Source organism: Saccopteryx bilineata, chromosome 3 (assembly GCF_036850765.1).
Source record: "Saccopteryx bilineata isolate mSacBil1 chromosome 3, mSacBil1_pri_phased_curated, whole genome shotgun sequence".
NCBI lineage: Eukaryota > Metazoa > Chordata > Mammalia > Chiroptera > Emballonuridae > Saccopteryx > Saccopteryx bilineata.
In genome coordinates, this window is record NC_089492.1 from 155,348,935 (window position 1) to 155,368,992 (window position 20,058).

Consider the following 20,058-nt stretch of genomic DNA (forward strand, 5'->3'; position numbering starts at 1 on the left):
AGTGTGTAGAGGAGGAGGTGAGGAGAAGAGTGTAGAGGAGAAGTTGTGCGGAGTTATGCAGAAGAGAAGGGGGAGCCAGCACCTGGCCAGCTCCAGTCTAGAATCGCCCTGTTGCCCAGGGCAGCCTGCAGTGAGCTGAAGGGCGAGGGTGCCCCCCGGACACTCATTCCACCCCACAGCTCAGCTGAGTCCCCTGAAACCCTTGTTTGGGGCCAGGCTGCAAGCACTTCATGTATTAAAAATGTTTCTGAAATGGAAAAATACAAAATCTGGCAGGAAGCATGGGGCCTAATCTTACATTGTTTATCAACATTTTACTACAATTTATGACATTTCTGTGAGCACAGATAAGCCTTGATATTTTTTCTGGGATATATAAAAGATTCTTTTTCTTTTTTTTCTTCCCTCTCTCTCTAGAAGACTTTAAAACCAAGATATTTTTAGAACATTTTAAAGTTCTGGAAAGTCTGTCAGAGAATCTGTGGTTTCTAACCGTGGGCCTATGGCATCTGAGTGGTGTCTGTGGCCCTCACTCTGGGCTCACGAGGCATGTTCCCACAGCAGGGCTGACAAGGGAACGGGCTGCCCGCTGCTGAGATCCCAAAGGAAAGTGGCCGCGCCCACCTAAGAGGGAAGGGCCTTTGAGTCTTGACAGACATGTCCACAGAGTGTGACCTCAGGGCGGCTCAGTCGCAGGAGGGTGCAGTCACCCTCGCTTCTTGGCCTGCCTGTGTTATTTCCCGTCCCCTCGTGGCTTGGGGACCCTGTACCTGGAATCCTGCCACCCCGGGACCAGGGGACAGGGATGTGTTGGCCAGGGCCCCCACCTGCCCTAGGAAAACAGCTGGCAGTCTTCAGTACCTTCCTCTGGCCATAAGGCTTTTCTCTCTTCCTTCATCTTGTAGACTTTCCTAAGAAGTGGGTCCAGGAGGAAGCTATGACATGAATGTATTCACTCAGACTTTCTAATGAAAGTCTAAGAAAGAGATCCCCAGAGAAACCTGAGAGTGTAATTAGTCACAGAAGGGCTTTCATAGACAGTTTGGAAGGAGGCATCTGACATCTCTCCTCACAGCCTGAGGGGGTGACTTCCAGTCACTTTGTCACTTTGGGCTGGGTGGCTTCATGAGCAGGTGATATCTGGGCTAGGCCTCACAGCTGAGGGGGGTTTGTCTGTTGAAGGAGAGGAGGGGGAAGAGCCTTCTAAGGCAAGGGCGAGCCTGGGCAAGGGCGTGGAGGGCTAAAGGGGCACTACAGCAGAGGATGAGGCTGGGCAGGCATGTTGAGACCAGCTTGTAAAGATGCTGCTGTGCTTGGCAAAGACTGAGAAAAATATGCACCTGGTTCTGTCCAGTCATTGAAGGCTGAATGCTGTAGAAAACGTAGTTCATGGGCTGTTAGCATTGTTATGTTGAATTTGCTCACCTGTAAAATAAGAATAAAACCTTATATCATAGGGTATTGTATAGCTCAAAGTAAGTAAGAAGGGAGTGAGAAAAAGAATTTTAGATTTAAAGGGCTGAGGAGATGAAAAACACTATACTAAAGTACAGTGGTAGTTATTAGCATAGGAGATTTAAGGTGCAGGAAATGCTAATCCATGTGACTGTCTCCATGAGTACGTGTAATTTCAGCCAGTGAGGCTTTGAGGCAACTATTTTCATCATTAGCTATGATCTGAATAAAAGCTAATATTGAAGAACCCTGGCTGGCTAGTTCAGTCAGTAGAGCATCACCCTGCTACACCAAGGTTGTGGGTTCGATATCCAGGCATAGCACATATGAGAGTCAACCAGTATATGCATAAATAAGTGAAACAACAAATTGATGTTTTTCTCTCTCTCACTTCCTCTCTCTACAATCAATCAATCAATAAATTTTCTGAAATATAATACTAATGTTAATTTAATTACAATAAACTAAGTTATATACTCTTGGTGTATCTGCTTTACCATATAAGTCTTATATGTTAAAATGCTTTACATGTATTAACTCATTAATTTATTCAGTCTTTGCAGTCACTGGTAACTATTATTATTACTACTCTACAGAGAAGAAATATGAGACAGAGAGGTTAAATATCTTGCCCATAGTTCCCATAGTCATGTATCTCTTAGTTAGGATTTGAATCTAGAGCCTTGAGTTCAAGGATGAAATATGTCAGGTGTTTTAGACACCTGTCCCAGCATCCAGAGTGGTCTGCATGCAGCCCAAGAAGCAGACCACTCTTTGCAGCTAGAACAGAGGGCTAGGCCAATTATATTCCCACCGAGGACCCAGCACTAACAGCGATGCAAACCTGTTTAAAGACTATGTTTATTTATTGTACACCATGAAATTTAACAGCATAGTGATAAGTTGATAATTACTTTTAGGGAAAATATTTTATCAAAAGGTTTTCAAACATCCTTGAATGAACAGGTCAGGAACTATTTTATGTTAAAGCAGAAAGATGTGTGAGCATGCGTGTGCAAGAGAAAGAGGTAGACCGAGAGAGAAATTGTGCAGGTGAGTTATGCCGGCCCCAAGAACAATGCCTAGATAGCTCAACCCTGGCGACTGAGAAGGTGTCTTGGAAACACAAACGATGAGGCAAGAAGCACATACAGGTCCCCACTCTCCACCAGCCTCTCAGGCTGACATGGCGGTGCCAGGGCTGCTCCACACTTGGAGTTAGTAAGTCAGGTCATTTCAAGAAAGGGAGCAGCTTGACTGGATACCGAGAGAGCAGAAGTGACGGCAGGAGGCATGGCCTTTAGAAGGTCCGGAAGTTTTGCATTGATGCTTGCGGTCTCGTAAGGACTTGTCAATAGTGCCCAAATTTAGAGGGACACTTCCTAGTGTCAAACGTCTATGTCAGCACACCAGCCTTAGAGGGTTGCTGTTGTGTTTTCATGCCAGAAATGTTGACTGTTGGGAAGTGGACTTCTGCAGTGCTTCTGAATGACATGAACATTTTAAAATTAGCTTTATCATAACTGTTCAGTCACATTTATCACTCCGCTGCTCTTTTCTCATCTGGGGACTCACTAACCAGGACAGAGACTGTGATGACATCTGGTGGCTTTGCTCTTACGATGTCCTCTGTGGAGGTTCCTCCCTCAACTTTTCTTAAAGTCAGCCCCAACGGTGAAATGTCCTTAACCTTGTGTTTCCTTTCCTTCTCTTTCCACTAACAATTTGGAGCCCCTGAGTGGGTGATGCCGACTCCAGGGCGACTCTCGACCATCTTGCAGGAGGCAAGCCTCAGACCTTCCCTTGTCCCCTCGCCAGACCTCTGGGCTTCTTGTCGAAGCAGGGAGAGGTTCATGGAATGCAGGGATTCGTGGAACACAGAAAAGGTTTTGCAACTTTTGCACAAGAGCAAACCTTTATGGGGTGACTGGTTTGCCCAGAGGGAACCCAGCTAACATCTGAAAAAGTGGTTTTTACCTGCCACATAAGAATCAAAACTTATTTCTTAATTTCTTTTAAGTTGTGATAAAATGCATGTAATAGAAAATATGCCATCTTCTCCATTTTGGAGTGTATAGTTCGGTAGTGTTAAGTACATTCACATTGTTGGGCAGCAGGTCTCCAGAACTGCTCATCTTCTAAATGTGAAACTTTACACATTAAACAACCACTCTTCATTCCCTCCTCCCCCAGCCCCTGGCAGCCACCATTCTGCCTTCTGTCTCAGTGAATTTGGCTGCTCTGGGAGCTCATGGAAGTGTCTGACTTTGGTGAAGGGTCAGCCGTGCTGCAGCATGTCAGAATTTCCTTTCTTTCCCTAGTGATAGTCCAGTGGACATGTATCCATTCTGTTTATCCATTTGCCTGTCAATGGGCACCGGGGTGGGCTCTGCCTCTTGGTTATTGTGAATAATGATGCTGTGAGCAGGAGGCCCATGTACCTGCTTTCCATTCTTGTGGGCATGCATCCAGAGCGGGATTGCTGGATTGTATGGTAATTCCAGTTTCAATTTTTTGAGGAACCGCCATACTGTTTTTCATCCCAAAAAAATTTTAAATGTATTTATTCCACAGTCAGCTTGATGATGACAGTGACAGCTTGATCAAAAACTCCAGCTCTTCTTAGATGAAGCTATTGCTGTTCCTACTGGACAAGGCTTTAATGGTGTCTTCCACTTCATTTTAAGTCTTAACCAAGACAATGCTAACTTGCATTCATCTGGCTATAAAATTGGGCATTTTTTCTGATTTTTTTTTCCTCAACTGATATACACAGCTCTCATGAATGTACAGTTTCTGAAAGCAAAGAGTCTACCAGGATTTTACCTGATATGTCCACTGGAAATAGCCTTTGAATCAGAAGGACTTGAGCTTGAACCCTGGCTTGGTGACGTGCCGACAGTATGACTGTGGGCAGGTAACTGACCTGTGAGTTGCGGTGATGATATTTACCTGGCAGGGCCACACAGCGTGGCTTTCGTAATGTGGTCACAGTGATCATTCCTGGCATCCTAGGAAGAGAAAAATAATGACTTCTTTTGGAAGGAGGGATGTATACAAAATATGGGCTTTGAAGTTTGTAAGAGATTGTGTATCTAGTCATTAACACAAATTAACGCAGTTTCGACCTTATTTCATTTGTCAAATTAGTAATCTCTCCCCAAATTTCTGAAAATACTTGAGGCTAGAAATTCAAGAGACCAGACAACCCTCTGCCCCCAGGCCACACACCCCTAGGTTTGGGTTCACAAGGATGGAGAGAGATGGGCATTTTAGTGTGCTGTTGCAAGGGTCCTGAGAGACAGCGCCAGCCTGACACCCAGGGTTGTTGGGGCTCGGGGAGCACCAGCGTACGGAAATGAGCCCATTGAATCCCACACGGAGAAAACCCCATGCTTATCTCACCTGCACTCCTTATCATATTGCATCGCTGTGACGCTACTCCCAGAGGTCCTGAAACGCAGGCTTCTCTGACAGAAGCCATGGAGGGGGGCATACAAGCCATGCCCCTCACTCACAGTTACCCAGATGTGTTTATGGGATTCAACAATGATGTATATTTTTAATTCCCTGGATTAAAACAATGTGCAAAGATATCACCAATTCAGACAACTTTAGTTTGGCTCAGGGTTCTGGGAAAACCTACACAATCTATGTTTCAAGCAAAAGAGAACTGTTTGTTCTAGTTGGGGTTCTGAGTTGAGTTGGTGTTTTAGATCTTTCTAATCAAGTCCAGGATGTGTGTCTTCACGTCCTACACTCAGCATCACTCTAACCCGACTTGGGTTTCGGTAACAGAGACATCTGGAGGAGGATGCTCTGGACGTGGGTGGCAGGAGCAGCCTGGTGTTCAGGGCATCCGAGAGCTGGAGCCAGCCCAGGAAGCCCTGCGGTGCCCTAAAGTCCTATTTCCGTCTCATTAGTAAATGGATGATAGTTCTAGATCAGAGCTGGAAATACAAGGAACAACAGAAAAATAATCTCGTTTAAGATGAAACTAGATATAAATAGGTCATTTTAATTTCATATTGGTACTTTCAAATGCCATATGCCATTTTAACAAGTGTGAGAAGATTTCTTAGTAGTTTTCAGGCAAGATCAAGGGCAGCACAGAGTCTGCAGTTTTCTCTCCTGGGTTCATCTCTCTTTTTCACCTTTTGCTAAAAGACACAGGTTCTGTCTTCTCAATTCCTGTCCTGTCTGTTCCCTAGTTGCTCTTCCCACAGACCAGACCACCGGCCCCTTGTTCTCTGCAGGGACCATCTGCCAGCCTCCACCTCTGCTTTCTCTTCCCCATTTCCCTGTCCTTGCACAGCTGTCTTACACAATCAGAGCAGGTCACTCTCCCCTGCTCTTAGGATACATTTGACTGCAGTCAGATCCTAAAAGGCCTCCTTGTCTAGCCTGGGAGGAACTCCCCCATCATGCCCTGGCCTGTCCCTGGAGCCCAAAACTCAGCACCACCAAACACTCCCTCTTGCCCCTCGTTCATGCACATGCTTTTGTCTGCCCGGAATTCCCTCTCCAACCCCCTGCCCAGCTCACTGTCTTCTGTGGGACTTCCACACTCAGCTGGTGGTACTTCTATGTGGAGTCACCTGACCCACTCTGCACCAGTTAAACCAGGACCCTGCGCTAAGGTTTGCTCTCCCACATCCCCCTCCACCCTAAGCTGCTCTCTCCTGCTGGTTATCACAATGATCCTCCTGTCATGGTTGGTCTTGCCAAGCTCCCTCATGGTCCCAGAACTCCTGCAGGTCCGAAGAACTGCTTGTCACATGAGAAGCGTTGATGACTTTCATGTTTTATGTCTCTCTTATAGTTGATACGTAACAGCAGTTGTTTTCCAAAGCATGTCTCTCTTTCTCTCTGTCTCTCTCTCAGACACACACACACACACACACACACACACACACACTCACACACACACACACACACACACGTATGTAAATGGTTGCTCCAAAATGCGGTGAAAGAAAAAAGCAGCCTAACTTACTCACTTCGGCACCAGGTGAAGTGTCGCGGTGACAGTGAACTGCTCGGAGACCAGATGACATGCTCTGAGGGGCTGAGAGGAGGTCACAGCCCCAGTCAGCAGACTGGAGGACTGAAGCCCTGTCCCCAGCCTTACTCACATATTTATTAGCAAGTACAAATAACTCAAGGAGCAGAAAGAAGAAGTTCTCAGAGGGTGACGTAAAAGAAGATGAACATGCTGACTCCTGATCTGTGTTCTAAGAGCCTAGACACTGCTTGTTACTGAATCTTATCCTGCTGTTTTGCTGTTTCCAGGACACACTGGTTCCAACATGGGGTCAAAGAGGCCCCCGGACTCTTGTCCACTCAGGGCTTTCACCCTAGGACACCTGTCTGTCTCTAATTGTCATCCTAACTCTGCATGTCTCCATAGCATATTCCTATGGTGAAAGTCATAGTTCAGATGCCCATGGGCCTCGGGCCCCCTTCACCCGTTTGCCTCAGATGTTTGCAACAAGCCCCTCTACAGTGATCAGACAGAGCAGCTCTGCGCCCCTCCCTCCTCTGACTGTCTTATGTGGTCTGGGTCCACAGGACTTGTCCTATAAGGACCGGCACTGGCACGAGGCCTGTTTCCACTGCTCCCGGTGCAAGAACTCACTGGTGGACAAGCCCTTTGCCGCCAAGGAGGACCAGCTGCTCTGCACGGACTGCTACTCCCATGAGTACTCATCCAAGTGCCAGGAATGCAAGAAGACCATCATGCCAGGTCAGGAGTGTCCCCTTCTCCCTTGTGACACCACCAAGCACACTTTCCCTTCCTTCCCTTCTCCTTGCTGAGTCTGTACTCATGTGGTCATTTCAGCAAATGGGCCCGTGTCCTCCTGGTGCTGGGCATAGGGCGAGAGCTAGGTGTTCATAGAGTCCTCTCCACTCCTCCTGTGTAGAACTTACATTCTGGCCAGATGGACTCTACCTTCTGATCAACCTGGATTGACAGCAGCTGGGTCATATGCCAAGAACAGCAATAGGTGACTTGTCTATTGAAGGAGGGAGGATGCAACTGTGTCCCTCGTTTAGGAGGAAGGCAGTTTTTATTTATTTATTTATTTATTTATTTATTTATTTATTTATTTGCAAGAGAGAGGAATGTTTCATTAAAAAAATAGAGAACAATATATACAAAATTTAAAAAATATATCTTGTTAGACCCATAGAAATGAGGGTAAGGAGAGTGACCCCTGAGAAAAGGGCTGAAGATTTAGACCCTGGCCAATGGAGAGAAAGGTACAGATGTTGCTGTGGCTGGTTCATTGGCCATTACAGCCAGTGACACCCTCTGCACAGCCAGAGAGTGTGACTGGAAGGTTGACTCGCCAGGTTTAGCCAATAAGAATATAGAACTCCGAGTTAAATCTGAATTTCAGCTCGGTTTTTAGTATGTGTTCCATGTGGGTCCTTTAATCTGGCATCTGTCCCAGAGAGCTTTATGAAACCAGGAGGGAGCTCTGTCCTGCAGACAAACATCTTCAGGACATGAGGCTTTGCAGACTGCAAAGGGCGAAGTAGCAACGGGAGCCCAGTCAGATGGCTGCTGGGGTACAGATGGCCTGCCCTGAGGAATAGAGGACTTAGGGGTGTAGCCTGATATGAGGCCTGAGGGCTCTGAGGCTCTCTCAGGAGGACACTGACAGAGCTACTGTGGAATCAGGTCAACAGTGAACCCTCAGGTTGCTCAGGAACATCTCTCCATCCTTGAGACTGCTTCTTAGTAGGAAACCTTGCTTTAGTGCTAGGAAGGTTTAGATTTTAGGTCATAGTAAGAGAATCTAACTCATAGTAATAATATTGTGTGGAATAGTCTGATGAAGTATGTGTGAAGTTAAAAAAAAGTTGGTCTAGACCAGTGTTTCCCAACCTTTTTTGTGCCATGCCCCACCTTAACCTTTCTAAAATGTTTATGTCCCCCCCTATGTAACATACATAATTTTTAACATTAAAAAATTGATTTGTTCACTTAATAAACATAAATGATAGGTTCTAGGAAGAAATCACTATGAAATTGTTAACAAAACACAGTAAGTAAAATTTCAAAACATATAATGAAAAACAGAAATTTAAATTCCAAATAATTTTAATACAGATTTTTCTATATTAATTTATTATTTTAATTTAGTGTGATCCTTGTGCTTGATGCTTGCTGCACAGAGATTGTATATTAGGTTCCAATTTGGTTAGCTTTAGTCTCAAGTCTCCATGTTGTGTTACATCCAGCCGATTTCTGTTTTTTACCAGTAAATCATTTACAGCACTAAATCCACATTCAGCTAAAAATGAAGATGGAAACGATAGCAATAGTTTTCTTGCACATTCGGTTGAATTTGGGTATTTCATTTCTGTTTCCTCACAAAGCCATGCCATCGCTCCTTTGATATTAAATAAAGCTTTAACTGACTCATCATTTTGCAATTCTGCGAGTTCTTCTTGATACAGCATATTTGATATATCAGACAAATCCACGAACATTGGCTGCATCATCCATGTTGGGAAATCAATTTGTTTTAAATCAGAAACTCTTTCTTTTAAATCAGCCGATAGAATATTCAAATGATTGACAATAACAAGTAAAGCGGTATCAGTTACTTCACATTTTTGGAGCCAATGAAACTGTTTAAAGTTTTTATTGTTAATATGTTTCTGACATAACTCAATATTGGTAATGAAACCAAATTTCTTTGCTTTTGCATCGACAAGACTTTTATTTGTTCCTTGAAGTTGCTTATTTAATATATTTAGTTTTTCAAAGATATCAGCTAAATAACTCACAAATGCTTTACCATCTATTGTTAACAAATACTTCATTTCAGGTTTGTCGCTTAAAAAATCACTAAGAGTATCAACCAGTCCCATAAATCTTTTCAAACAGTTTCCTTTAGATAGCCATCTTACTTCAGTATGAAGTAAAAGTCTCACATGGTCTTCATTTTGTTCTTCACAAAATAGCTTGAAAAGATGCTCACATTTGGCACTAGCTTTAAAAGCATTAACACACTTTATTACTGTATGTAATACTTCATTCAGAACAGGTGAGATGTTTTTAGCTACCAAGTTTTCCCTATGAATAACACAATGCACAAGAATCATTTCTGGATTCGCATCTTTCATCAATTTTAAGCAGCCATTTTTCTTGCCCATCATATTGGGAGCACCATCTGCAGTACAAGATGTTATATTTTTCATTGGTATATCATTGACATCTAAGTAGTTTTTTAGCTTATTATATATATCTTTGGAGGTAGTGGTGCTTTCTAATCTTTTACAGAACAACATTTCTTCAGCAAAATGTCCTTTATCAATATATCTTACATAAGTTATCAATACTGCCTCACTGTCTCTCAAAGTTGATTCATCCATTTGCAAGGAAAATTTTCTTGTTTTCAGCTTTCAATAAGTTGTTTTTCAATATCCTCACTCATTTCATCTATTCTTCTGCTAACAGTATTGTTACTGAGTGGCATAGCTTTTACAACTTTGTCATCTTTTTCAAGAACCGTTTTAAGAAATGCTGATATTGAAGGTTTTATTAAATTCTCTCCTATAGTGTGATTTTCTCCAGTTTTAGCGATGAATAAAGAAATTTGATAACTAGCCTCAAGAACACGATTATTAGTTGAAGTATGAGCAGTAAATAGAGACTTTAATGTTGTTCTTTTTTCAAAATTTTTCTTTAAAGTTTTAAAGTAACTCAAATCTGAATTAATACGAGCACTATGTTTTGCCTTCAAATGCGACCTCGTTTCATTGATTTGTTGGTCAAGCATTGCTGGCATAAAAGACAAAAAGGAATCCGCTCATCGTGAACAGCAGGTATGAACCCAAATTTTAAATATTCCTCTGAATATTGATGAGTTTTTTTCTTGCTTGCACCACTCATTTTACTATGGGCTATAAGAAATAAAAATAAGATCAATTAAAAACTAATATTAAAATATGTGTTAAAATATATTCAATGTGACATAGAGTAAACGTATACTAAAAATTCATATTTATTTAAATGCATATAACACATTTATTACACTACCACCGCAAATCAAAAGGTATCTATATTTTTTCCACTTGACAAAATTTTCTGGAAAGTTATGCTTTTAAAATTAAAATTGTCATGCATGCACTATTATAGCCCCAATAATATTTATAAAATATTAGTGCTTTCTAGCCTCGATGCAAGAAGTACTTAATAAAGAGTTTAATATTGATAAAAATAAAATCAAATACTTACCAATTATATCTATACTATATATATGTATATTTATTAAATCAACTAGCTTTTACAACAGTTTTGACTGACACTTATTTCAAATTAACACCAACTGAATGATGTGAAACACTACAGAAGTTGTGATGGGCCAGTTAGGTGAGAATAACTTTGTTGTTTAGCGAGTTTTTAAAACGTCCGGGGTTCCCCGTGGCAGACGGCACGCTCCGCGGGGAACCCAGGACGAAGTCTACTTGACGACGCCAATCACCCAGTTGATATTTTGGTCTCATCAAACGAAATTATACTTAATAATTATTTACCGCAATTATTTAAGAATTGCATTTTTTGTTAAATTTGGCACCGATATCTAGCATTGCATTTAAATGGCCCGGGGCGAAAGAGTTAAAGTCGTGTCGAGTCCATTTTCAAATTGCCCCCCTTAACTATCGAATTGCCCCCCTGTGGGGCGTGGGCCTCACGTTGGGAAACACTGGTCTAGACTGACATATGCTGGTGCAGTGGATAAAGTATTGACCTGGAATGCTGAGGTCACCAGTTCAAAACCCCAGGCTTGCCTGGTCAAGGCACATATGGGAGTTGATGCTTCCTGCTCCTCCCCCTCTTCTCTTTCTTTCTTTTTCTCCTCTCTGAAATGAATAAATAAAATCTTTTTTAAAAATTTAAAAATAAAGTTGGTCTAAAGAGTAAATTAATCTTGTAATTCTGATTTAAAGTACAGTTGAGTAAGTGATTTAGGATTGAGATTTTAAACTGAAAGTTTCTTAATTGATAAAGTGTTTTGACATTTGAGATATCTTGTGATTTTCCATATTTATCATTTAAATTTAGTTAAACAGCAATTACTTTCAGTTTGTTAGTTGAGGTAGTTTAAAGGGATAGAAAATATATTAAAATTTCTAAAGTAGTTTAATGGAGTTCAGCTTGCTACATTAATAAGCAGAACCAAACACAAAGGCCCCTTAAAAGTGATTTATTTTTTAATTTATTGGGATGACATGGGTTGCCTAATCATAGAAGTTTCAAGTATACAACTCAATTTAACCCCATCTACGCACTACTACATCACGCCCCCTCCCAGCAAAGTCTTTCTGCCCATCTTCCTCCACTCTGCCCCTCCTCCAACCTACCGTCCTCCCCTCTCCCTCTGGCTATTGCTACCCTGCTGTCTGTATATATGTGTTATGTATATATGTTTTAGGTAATCCTTTCACCTTCTTTGATCCACTCTACTCTTCCCCTTCCCTCTGACAGCTCTCCTTCTGGTCCCTGTGACCCTGCCTCTGTTTCTATTTTGTCCTCAGTTGATTGTATTCATTAGATTCCACATATAAGTGAGATCATATGTTAATCGTCTTTCTCTGACTGGCTTATTTCACTCAGCACAATAATCTCCAGGTCCATCCATGCTGTTTCCAAAGGTAAGATTTCCTTCCTTTTTATGGCCACATAGTATTCCATTGTGTAAATGTACCACAGCTTTTTGTCTGCTCATCCAATGATGGACATTTGGGTGGTTTTGAGATCTTGGCTATTGTAAACAATGCTGCAATGAACATAGGGGTGCATTTCTTCTTTTAAATTAGTGTTTTGAGATCCTCAGGATATATTCTTAGAAGTGGGATAGTTGGATCATAAGGCAGATCCATTTTTAATTTTTTGAGGAATCTCCATACTGTTTTCCACAGTGGCTGCACAAGTCTGCATTCCCACCAGCAGTGTGGGAGGGTTCCCTTTTCTCCACAACCTCGCCAGCACTCTTGTTTGTTGATTTATTGATGATAGCCATTCTGACAGATATGAGGTGATATCTCATTGGTTTTTTTAAATTTGTATCTCTGTAATGATTAGTGATGTTGAATATTTTTCTACATATATATTCTCTTTGGAGAAGTGTCTGTTCATGTCCTTTGCTCATTTTTAAATTGGATTGTTTGTCTTCCTGGTGTTGAGTTTTATATCTTAAAAGTAATTTTTAAAATTCAGGCCCTGGCCTAAAAAATAAATAAATAGAACAACAAATGGATGTTTCTCTCCCTCCCCCTCACTAAAATAAATAAATAACTTTTAAAAATTAATTAAATTCACTATACTCATGAATGCAATAATAGGTGTCATATGAACCTAAGCTGAGGTTTTGACTGTTGTGTCAATACAGCAAATGCTAATTTTTATAAACTAAGGTGGTCTGCTGAGTAGTCATACTTCATACAGTAGTTGGAGTCACGTTTATATGGAGAGAGTTGATTACAGAGGTAATTTAGAGTTAGACTCTCAGCTCTTTAGTGCAAGACTGACTGCCAGGCTCTGGATTTTTTCATTTATTTTTAGTTTGCTTTGTTTTGACAATGAGGATACTGAAATATTCCGAGAAGGAGACTGACATGTGGGAAGTATTATTTTAGGAAGGTCTATTGGATAAATCATTTCTAAAAAGTGCAGGGCCATAATTAGGTCTTCAGTCAAATGGTTTCTATTGCTGCTACATTTGTCTGGTCAATACATCTTAAAAATAACTGCGACATACTATCACAAGGAATAAACAGCCAGAGTGACATCCCCATAGCCCTGCTGGAGCCACTGTGGCGGCTTCCAGTGGTGGAAAATATAGGCAGAAAGGCGTCTACAAAATCACGTTAACACTGCACATGTTGGAACTGGGGGCCCCAAATGTGGTTATGGTGGGAATGCAAACTAAAGCCCATGTAAAAGCAGGGTGACCTGCCATCCTGTCCTATGGGGAGTCATGGGCAGAGACACAGCAGTCATAGTACAATAAGAACCACAGAATTAATTGCAAAACAGAGTAACTCTTTACTAGGTTTTCATGACCAGAGCCCAAGGAAGGTTCCCTGGGTGACTGAAAGCAAACTCCTCCAGTCCTCATTCTGTCCCCATCCTCCAGATCCCACATTCAGTTGTCCCTCCATCAGGGTGGACTCCCTGCCTAGTCCTGCCTTCTTCATCCCCTCTGTGCGCCTTCTGGATCTGTTTGTCTGCACTTCCTCAGCGATGCTCTGCCCTTTTGCAAGAAAGCCCTGTGGGCCCCTCTGCTTCTCTGGTTCCTTCCCTTCCTTCCCTTACCTGGAGAACTGGGTCCAGCTAGGAGTCTTTCTCAGGCCCAAGGGAGGAAGTCCCAGGCCATCCAGGTCACACTGGAGCTCCTGGGGCAGGTGGAAGGTGCACAGGCCATTATAGCACTTGCAGCGGTGACCACTGAGCCCATGGGGGAAGGTGAGGTCTTTAAGAGGCAGCTCATGGTGCATTTGGTGACAGGGCACCGTGCAGGTGTTGAAGAATGTCCCAGCTCGGGCACTTTGAGAACCTTGTTAAATTACACAACACAGAATTGTAAAAGCTCTGACAATTTTAAGCTAAAATGACCTTCAGGTTCATCTGTCTCCGCTCACCAGTGAAGAAACCAGAGGCTGTGAATGGCCACCCCGGGAGATAGTGGGGCTGAGCAGCATCAGGACCCAGCCACAGACAGGCGGGCAGGGAACTTGTGGGTCTGGATGTCACTCACTTCCTTCCACTGTGGCAAAGGTGGTTATTCTGGAGGTGGAGAAGCGGGGGACACACAAAGTAGACCGCTGCAGTGCTGGGCATGCACACCTAGCTAGTGGGGGTGCAGAGCAGTGCTGGGTCACCTCCAGTGACAGCCTGGAACCCACGCCTGTGCCACAGCATCAGGAGCCCACTGTCCTCACCATGCTCATCAGTAGCTGTGTGACATCGGCTGCTTACAGCTGTTTAGACCTTGGTTTCTCCCCTACACCCCAAGCCTCCATCAGTCTGAGTTACTTTGAATTCAGAACAGTAGGGCAGATGTGGCGTTCCGAGGGTTATTTCCTACCCGGCAGGAGCACATCTCCTCAGTGACTCAGCCCCTCTTCCACTGACTGTGCTAATGCCTCTCCAACTTTGCCCCTGTCTTTGCTGAGTGGGGACCCCCACTGGAGATTTGTCACTCCCACCGCAGAGTCCGTCCTAGGTTCTCCCTTGCTGTGGCGCTCTGTCCCTTTCTCTCCTCCTCAGGGAAAGGTTAGAAACCAACCGAGCTGGGTCATCTGGGAGCTGGGTCATCTGGTCATCTAGTCTCCTGTTTTATGGTTCTCACTTCTCAGTGGTCAATTCCCTCACTAAGACTTCGTTTTCCTTTCTGACGAGGTGGGAGAAGAAGACCCAAGTCTCAGAAGTTTTTCTACAGTGATTTTCAGAAATTATTTTACAGTCTCAGTCCAGGCCCAATCAAGATATTAACCCTTAGCACCAACCATGACATAAAAAGCGAGCATGTTTCTGGGAACTGGAACTTCTCTCTAGAGTGAGAGAATTGGCTCACACAGCTGGGGTCTGGCAAGTCCCAAGACTGCAGGGTGGCTGTGCAGACTGGAGACTCAGGTCAGAGTTGATACTTCAGCCTTGAGTCTGAATCTCTTAGCTGTAAACTCAGGATGGGTCTTTCTCTTGCAGTCTTGAGAAGAATTCCTTCTACTTGAGGAAACCTTGGGCTTTGCTCTTAAGGCCTTCAACTGATTAGATGAAGCCCACCCACACCTGGAGAGTCATCTGCTTTATTCAAAGTCTACTCAGTTAATCACATCTCTAAAGTACCTTGACAGCAATATTAGATTGGTGTACAGTCAAACAGTTGGGCATCAAAGCCGGACAAATTGACACATAAAATTAACCATCACACATTCCATTTCTCTTGGTGTTTACTGGGAAGAAAAAAAACAATCATGATCAGACAACACATAAGAATCGAACATTAACTTGTACACAATCTCTTCTGTGAAGGAAAGGGAAGGTCAGGACATCTCGCGTGCTATTGTCTGTGGTTTCAGAAAACAATGTGGCTTCAGCTCCACAGCCTGGCAGATGTTTGCTTCATACTCAGGAGGCACCACATGGGGCCCAGCTCCCAGATGCTGTCACCCACTAAGGACAGCTCCAGGAGTGAACTTGGGCGAGGAGAAGGGATGGAGGATGTGTGGGCTGCTTTAGACAGGGCGGTCCAGGGTGTGACACTTCCGTTTGGATCTTAGTGAGGAGAAGGTATTGTCTGTGTGAAGACATTGGGCAGAGTCAGCTAAGGACATGAAACTGTGAGCAAGACTTGGGCCCTGTCTTCCAGGAGTGTGCCTTGGGGAGACTGACCTGCAGACCACAGGCATGTCCAGCTGTTGCTGCTCTGACAGGAGCGGACCAGGGTATATGGGGAAAAAAGATGCAGCTTCCCAGAGCTAGGACGTAATTCCAAGATCCAGAAGCAAAACATTAAATAACATCACTGGCATTTTAGATGAAGATAGACACAAGTATATAACAGAATAGGCCGTGAAACTTCCCTAAATTTTTTGAGATTGCCAAGACATTTCATGATGCTGGTGGACTGAATCAAGGGAGGGCTCAGACCATTCCCTTGGAATACCTGTTCCGCACTCTCAGTGATGTGCATCTCCCTGTGCTCTGTTGTTGGAGAGTTTTTAGATGGGAATGTTGGAGAAGCTTTTGTAAAACTTTCTCTGATGGACAAATGTGCCAAGGGCAACAGAGTCAGGAAAGGGATGCTCGAGGTGACACATTTGAGCAGTCTTGAAAGATGAACTCAATTTCAGCTCACAGATAAATCAGAAAAGGCCGAGTGCAGGAAAAGCCTGGGTTGTGTAAATACAGAAAAACAAGAGGATCATCATAGTGCTTGCTTCCTTGCTTCTGTCTGATTTTTAAGTGCTACCACCAAATCAAGATAAACAGCAGGGCAGAGTATCCGTGTGCTTTTGAAGTTACCACATTTTCCCATGTATAAGACACACTTTAATTTTGGGGCCCAAAATTTGAAAAGAAATGTATTACATAAAATTATTGAACTCAAGTTTTATTCACCATAAAATTCATACAACTCCTCATCACTGTCAAAACTCCCATCTATCAGCTTGTCCTCATTTGTGTCTGATGACGAATCACTGTCTTCATATATTGCCTCATCTGCAGTTCCATCTATGGCATTTGAAATGCCACACTTTTTAAGTGACTTGACAATGATCTCAATCTTGATATGATCCCAGGATCTTTTCACCCAGGTACAAACTTCTCCTATAGTTGGTTCCTTCACTCTTCCTGCTGGTGTCGAATTGTTCCCAGAAGACTTCATCCATTGGTTTCATTCATCTCTCATGGCAACTTTGAAGGGTTTGTTAATACTGACATCAAGTGATTGGAGCTGGGATATTAAGCCTCTAGGTATGATGGCAAGTTTTGTTTTTTGCTCTGCAGCAGTTTTCTTTGTGTTTTTTGTTATGTGTGCCCTGAACTGATCAAGCACTGATAGGGCAGGTTTGGATAAGAGCCCACGTGATCTTCTCTAAACTTTCTCAAACCAGATCTTCATCCCATCCTGATCCATTCAACCCTTGTCATGAACGTGGACAATCACTTCTCTAGGAATGTCTTCTTCTGGCATTGTTTTGTGTTTGAAAATCAGCATAGGAGGCAGCTTGGTTCCATCAGCACAACAAGCTAGAACAACTGTATCATGGCTCTTTTCATGTCCACTTGTCTTCACAGTTACAGTTTTCACCCCCTTCTTATCAACAGTTCTGTTACTTGGGACATCAGATTGAAGGGGGACTTTGTCCACACTTGCAATCTGTTCCAATTCAAACTGATGTGTCTTCTGACATTGAATGACAAAATGATGAAATTCAAGGACCTTCTGCTCATAGCTTCCAGGCATCTTTTGGACAAGTATGGTGCGTGTACGCATGCTTAGTCCATTCTGTTTCATGAACCTGAAGCACCAGTTGTGTCCTTTGAAATCAGTAACTTCTTTTTCATCAGCAATTCTTCTTGCCCATCTTTGTGGGCACAAGAATTTCAATTGCCCTTTGCTCTTCAATCCGTCTCTTCAATCCCCTCTCTAAATCAGGCCATTTTGCTGACCTGCCTACATGGACTTCTTCTGCCGTGGTTTTCAGTAGGGTTTCTTCTTCCCGTAGCCAGTCTCAGATTGATTTCTCAGTTGGAGGAGAACCAAACTTACGTTCAGCAGCACAATTTCTATTCACTTTTGCAAACTGGATCACTTTTAACTTGAATTCAGTACTGTACGAAAATCTTTTCTGAGCCATTTCTGGGCAGAACATGGCCAAACGTAACCTTCTGTAATATACTGGTAACAAGTTCGAAACAATGAGCGCAAAGACAACAAATGCGAAAAAGCGGGAAATGCAAGTAAAAAAAATCTACAACCACTGTATAAGATGCATCCAGTTTCTAAACCCCAAATTTTTTAAAAATAGGGTGCATCTTATCCATGGGAAAAATACTGTAAATAGATAGGACAAGAGGCATATTCTAAGTGCAAAAGTCACCTGGGCTTGCACCCACCACAGTTCTCATTGATAAAATGCTGAGACCTTGTTTGCAGAGGCTTCTTGCCGAAGCACCAAGGCCTCTGAGCAGACTCACATGGTCACTAATACCTCAACAAGTTTCTGGTTTCTAGCTGGCTTATTTGAATCAGAAAAAGACACTCCTGTCTTCTTGGGGAGTTGGTCTCAAGTGCAGATACTGTTAGAGTTAGAAGAAGGAACTTTGCTGCCACCTGCTGGCCATGTGTACAATACTTTTGAGGGTCTGTAAATTGCATCTCTCAGATGTTTGCCTGCCACCCAGTTTGGGCTGGAATTGCCCAGTGGATTCCCTACAAAGGACAGTACAGTTTCCTGAGCGCTATTGTTGATATAAGACTTATTTTAGAAGATACCAAGAATGCACTTATATGATCTTGCTTAGGGTCTCTATGCTCGTTGATCAGAGAGAAGGTCAGAGAGTAAAGGAACAAATGACAAAGGTATATGTAGGGAAATAAACCCCCAGAGACCAAAGTGAATCAATCTAGAATTTACATTAAAATCCTTCCACCATTTTTACCTGAAATTAAACTGCTTACTATAATTGTCCTCATTTCAGGGTTCATCACCCTGTGAGTGAATTCCATAGGCTTTGGTCACTATGTTCTACTCCCCCCCCAAAGAATTCCCTGGGTTTTTTATTACCTTATGGGAGATGATACCCAAATGGCTGATCTTTGAAGTACAGGAAGCTGAGAGAATGACTCAAAAATGGCATCTAGTACCTTGATCGCATAATGATTCTCAACGCATATTCTATTATTTGAGTCATGCACATCTCACCAACTTGCCCACCAGCTGAGACACAGCCCTTACTTAGGCCATTGCATTACAGGACTGTAAGGCCCTGACTTGTGCTGCCTGTGCCATCTCCTGAGCGCTGCCCCTGGCTCCAGAGCAGGCAGTCTCCCTCTCAGCAGGACTGTTCTTGCTCCTTGACCCCCAGTTGGCATCACTCTACAGTAACCATCCTTTATGTGAGCCCAGGGGCTGGCAAAATTTTTCCATAAAGAACCAGATAAATATTTCGGGCTTTGTAGACCACATGGGCTCTGTCACAACTCAACCCTGCCGTGGCAGAGTGACAGCAGCTGTGGAGGACTGTGGTAAGGGGAGGGGGCTGGGAAGACTCAGTCACCAGCAGGTGGCAGTCTGGACCCACCCCCTAGCTGTGTGTAGGGTGCCGCAAATCTTCTTTTCCATATACCTGTCTTGAACCATGTTTTTCAATAAATACACTTTTTTTTTTTTTTTTGGTGAAATATGGGAAACATTAATCAACAAGTATTGCGCATCTGCTATGAGTCAAGCTTGGTGGTGGGGGTGGGGCGAGCAAGAAAGCCCTTCAGTTCTCTGTCTGAATCGCCTTGAAGAAGTAAACGTCTCACATGATAACAGTTCCTCTAATGGACATGTGGTGTTAGAACAGCCGAGCATTATGGGGCAGGATTTTAATGGCAGCACCTTAAAGCACAGGGTCCATCCTACTTGGTTTGCCCCATGGCCTCATGAAGTGAGCGATGGAGAGGCACCTCGTTGAATTTGGCTGGACACCGTGTTCCTTCACACCTTAGCCATTTCCATTCCACTGAGAAGCAGGGGGCTGTTTACGAACAGGGTTCTGTGCTCCAAAATTCACATTCGGTAAAGATTAGTCTAGCTCTGCCAGGTTTCTCTTTATGTTTTGCAATGCCAAGAGAGACAGTTTTGTTTTCATGTCATGTGGATAAATATATTTTGAGTGTGTGCAGATGTTCTAGGAGCTGGGTGTCTAATAATGAACCATCAGAACAAGTCCCTGCTGTATACACCATAGAAATGATTCCCAATTATAGGCAAGCCTTCGGAAGCTAAAAGGACTACTTCCTGTGGTCACAAAACTAGATGGTGACAGGTTGTCAGTGCAGACTGTGGGGACCCCTGCCGGCC

General features: G+C 43.2%; 1 protein-coding gene across 12 annotated transcripts in view; it reads left to right on the plus strand.

The window, feature by feature from the left end:
- The window catches only part of FHL2 (four and a half LIM domains 2), a 75,421-nt gene that overhangs the window by 46,165 nt on the left and 9,198 nt on the right, over nucleotides 1-20,058 (plus strand). For all 12 annotated transcript variants that reach the window (XM_066267869.1, XM_066267870.1, XM_066267874.1 and 9 more), the window contains one exon: nucleotides 7,027-7,201. In XM_066267869.1, coding sequence (XP_066123966.1) covers nucleotides 7,027-7,201 — 175 coding nt within the window. The remainder of the gene's footprint in view (nucleotides 1-7,026; nucleotides 7,202-20,058) is intronic.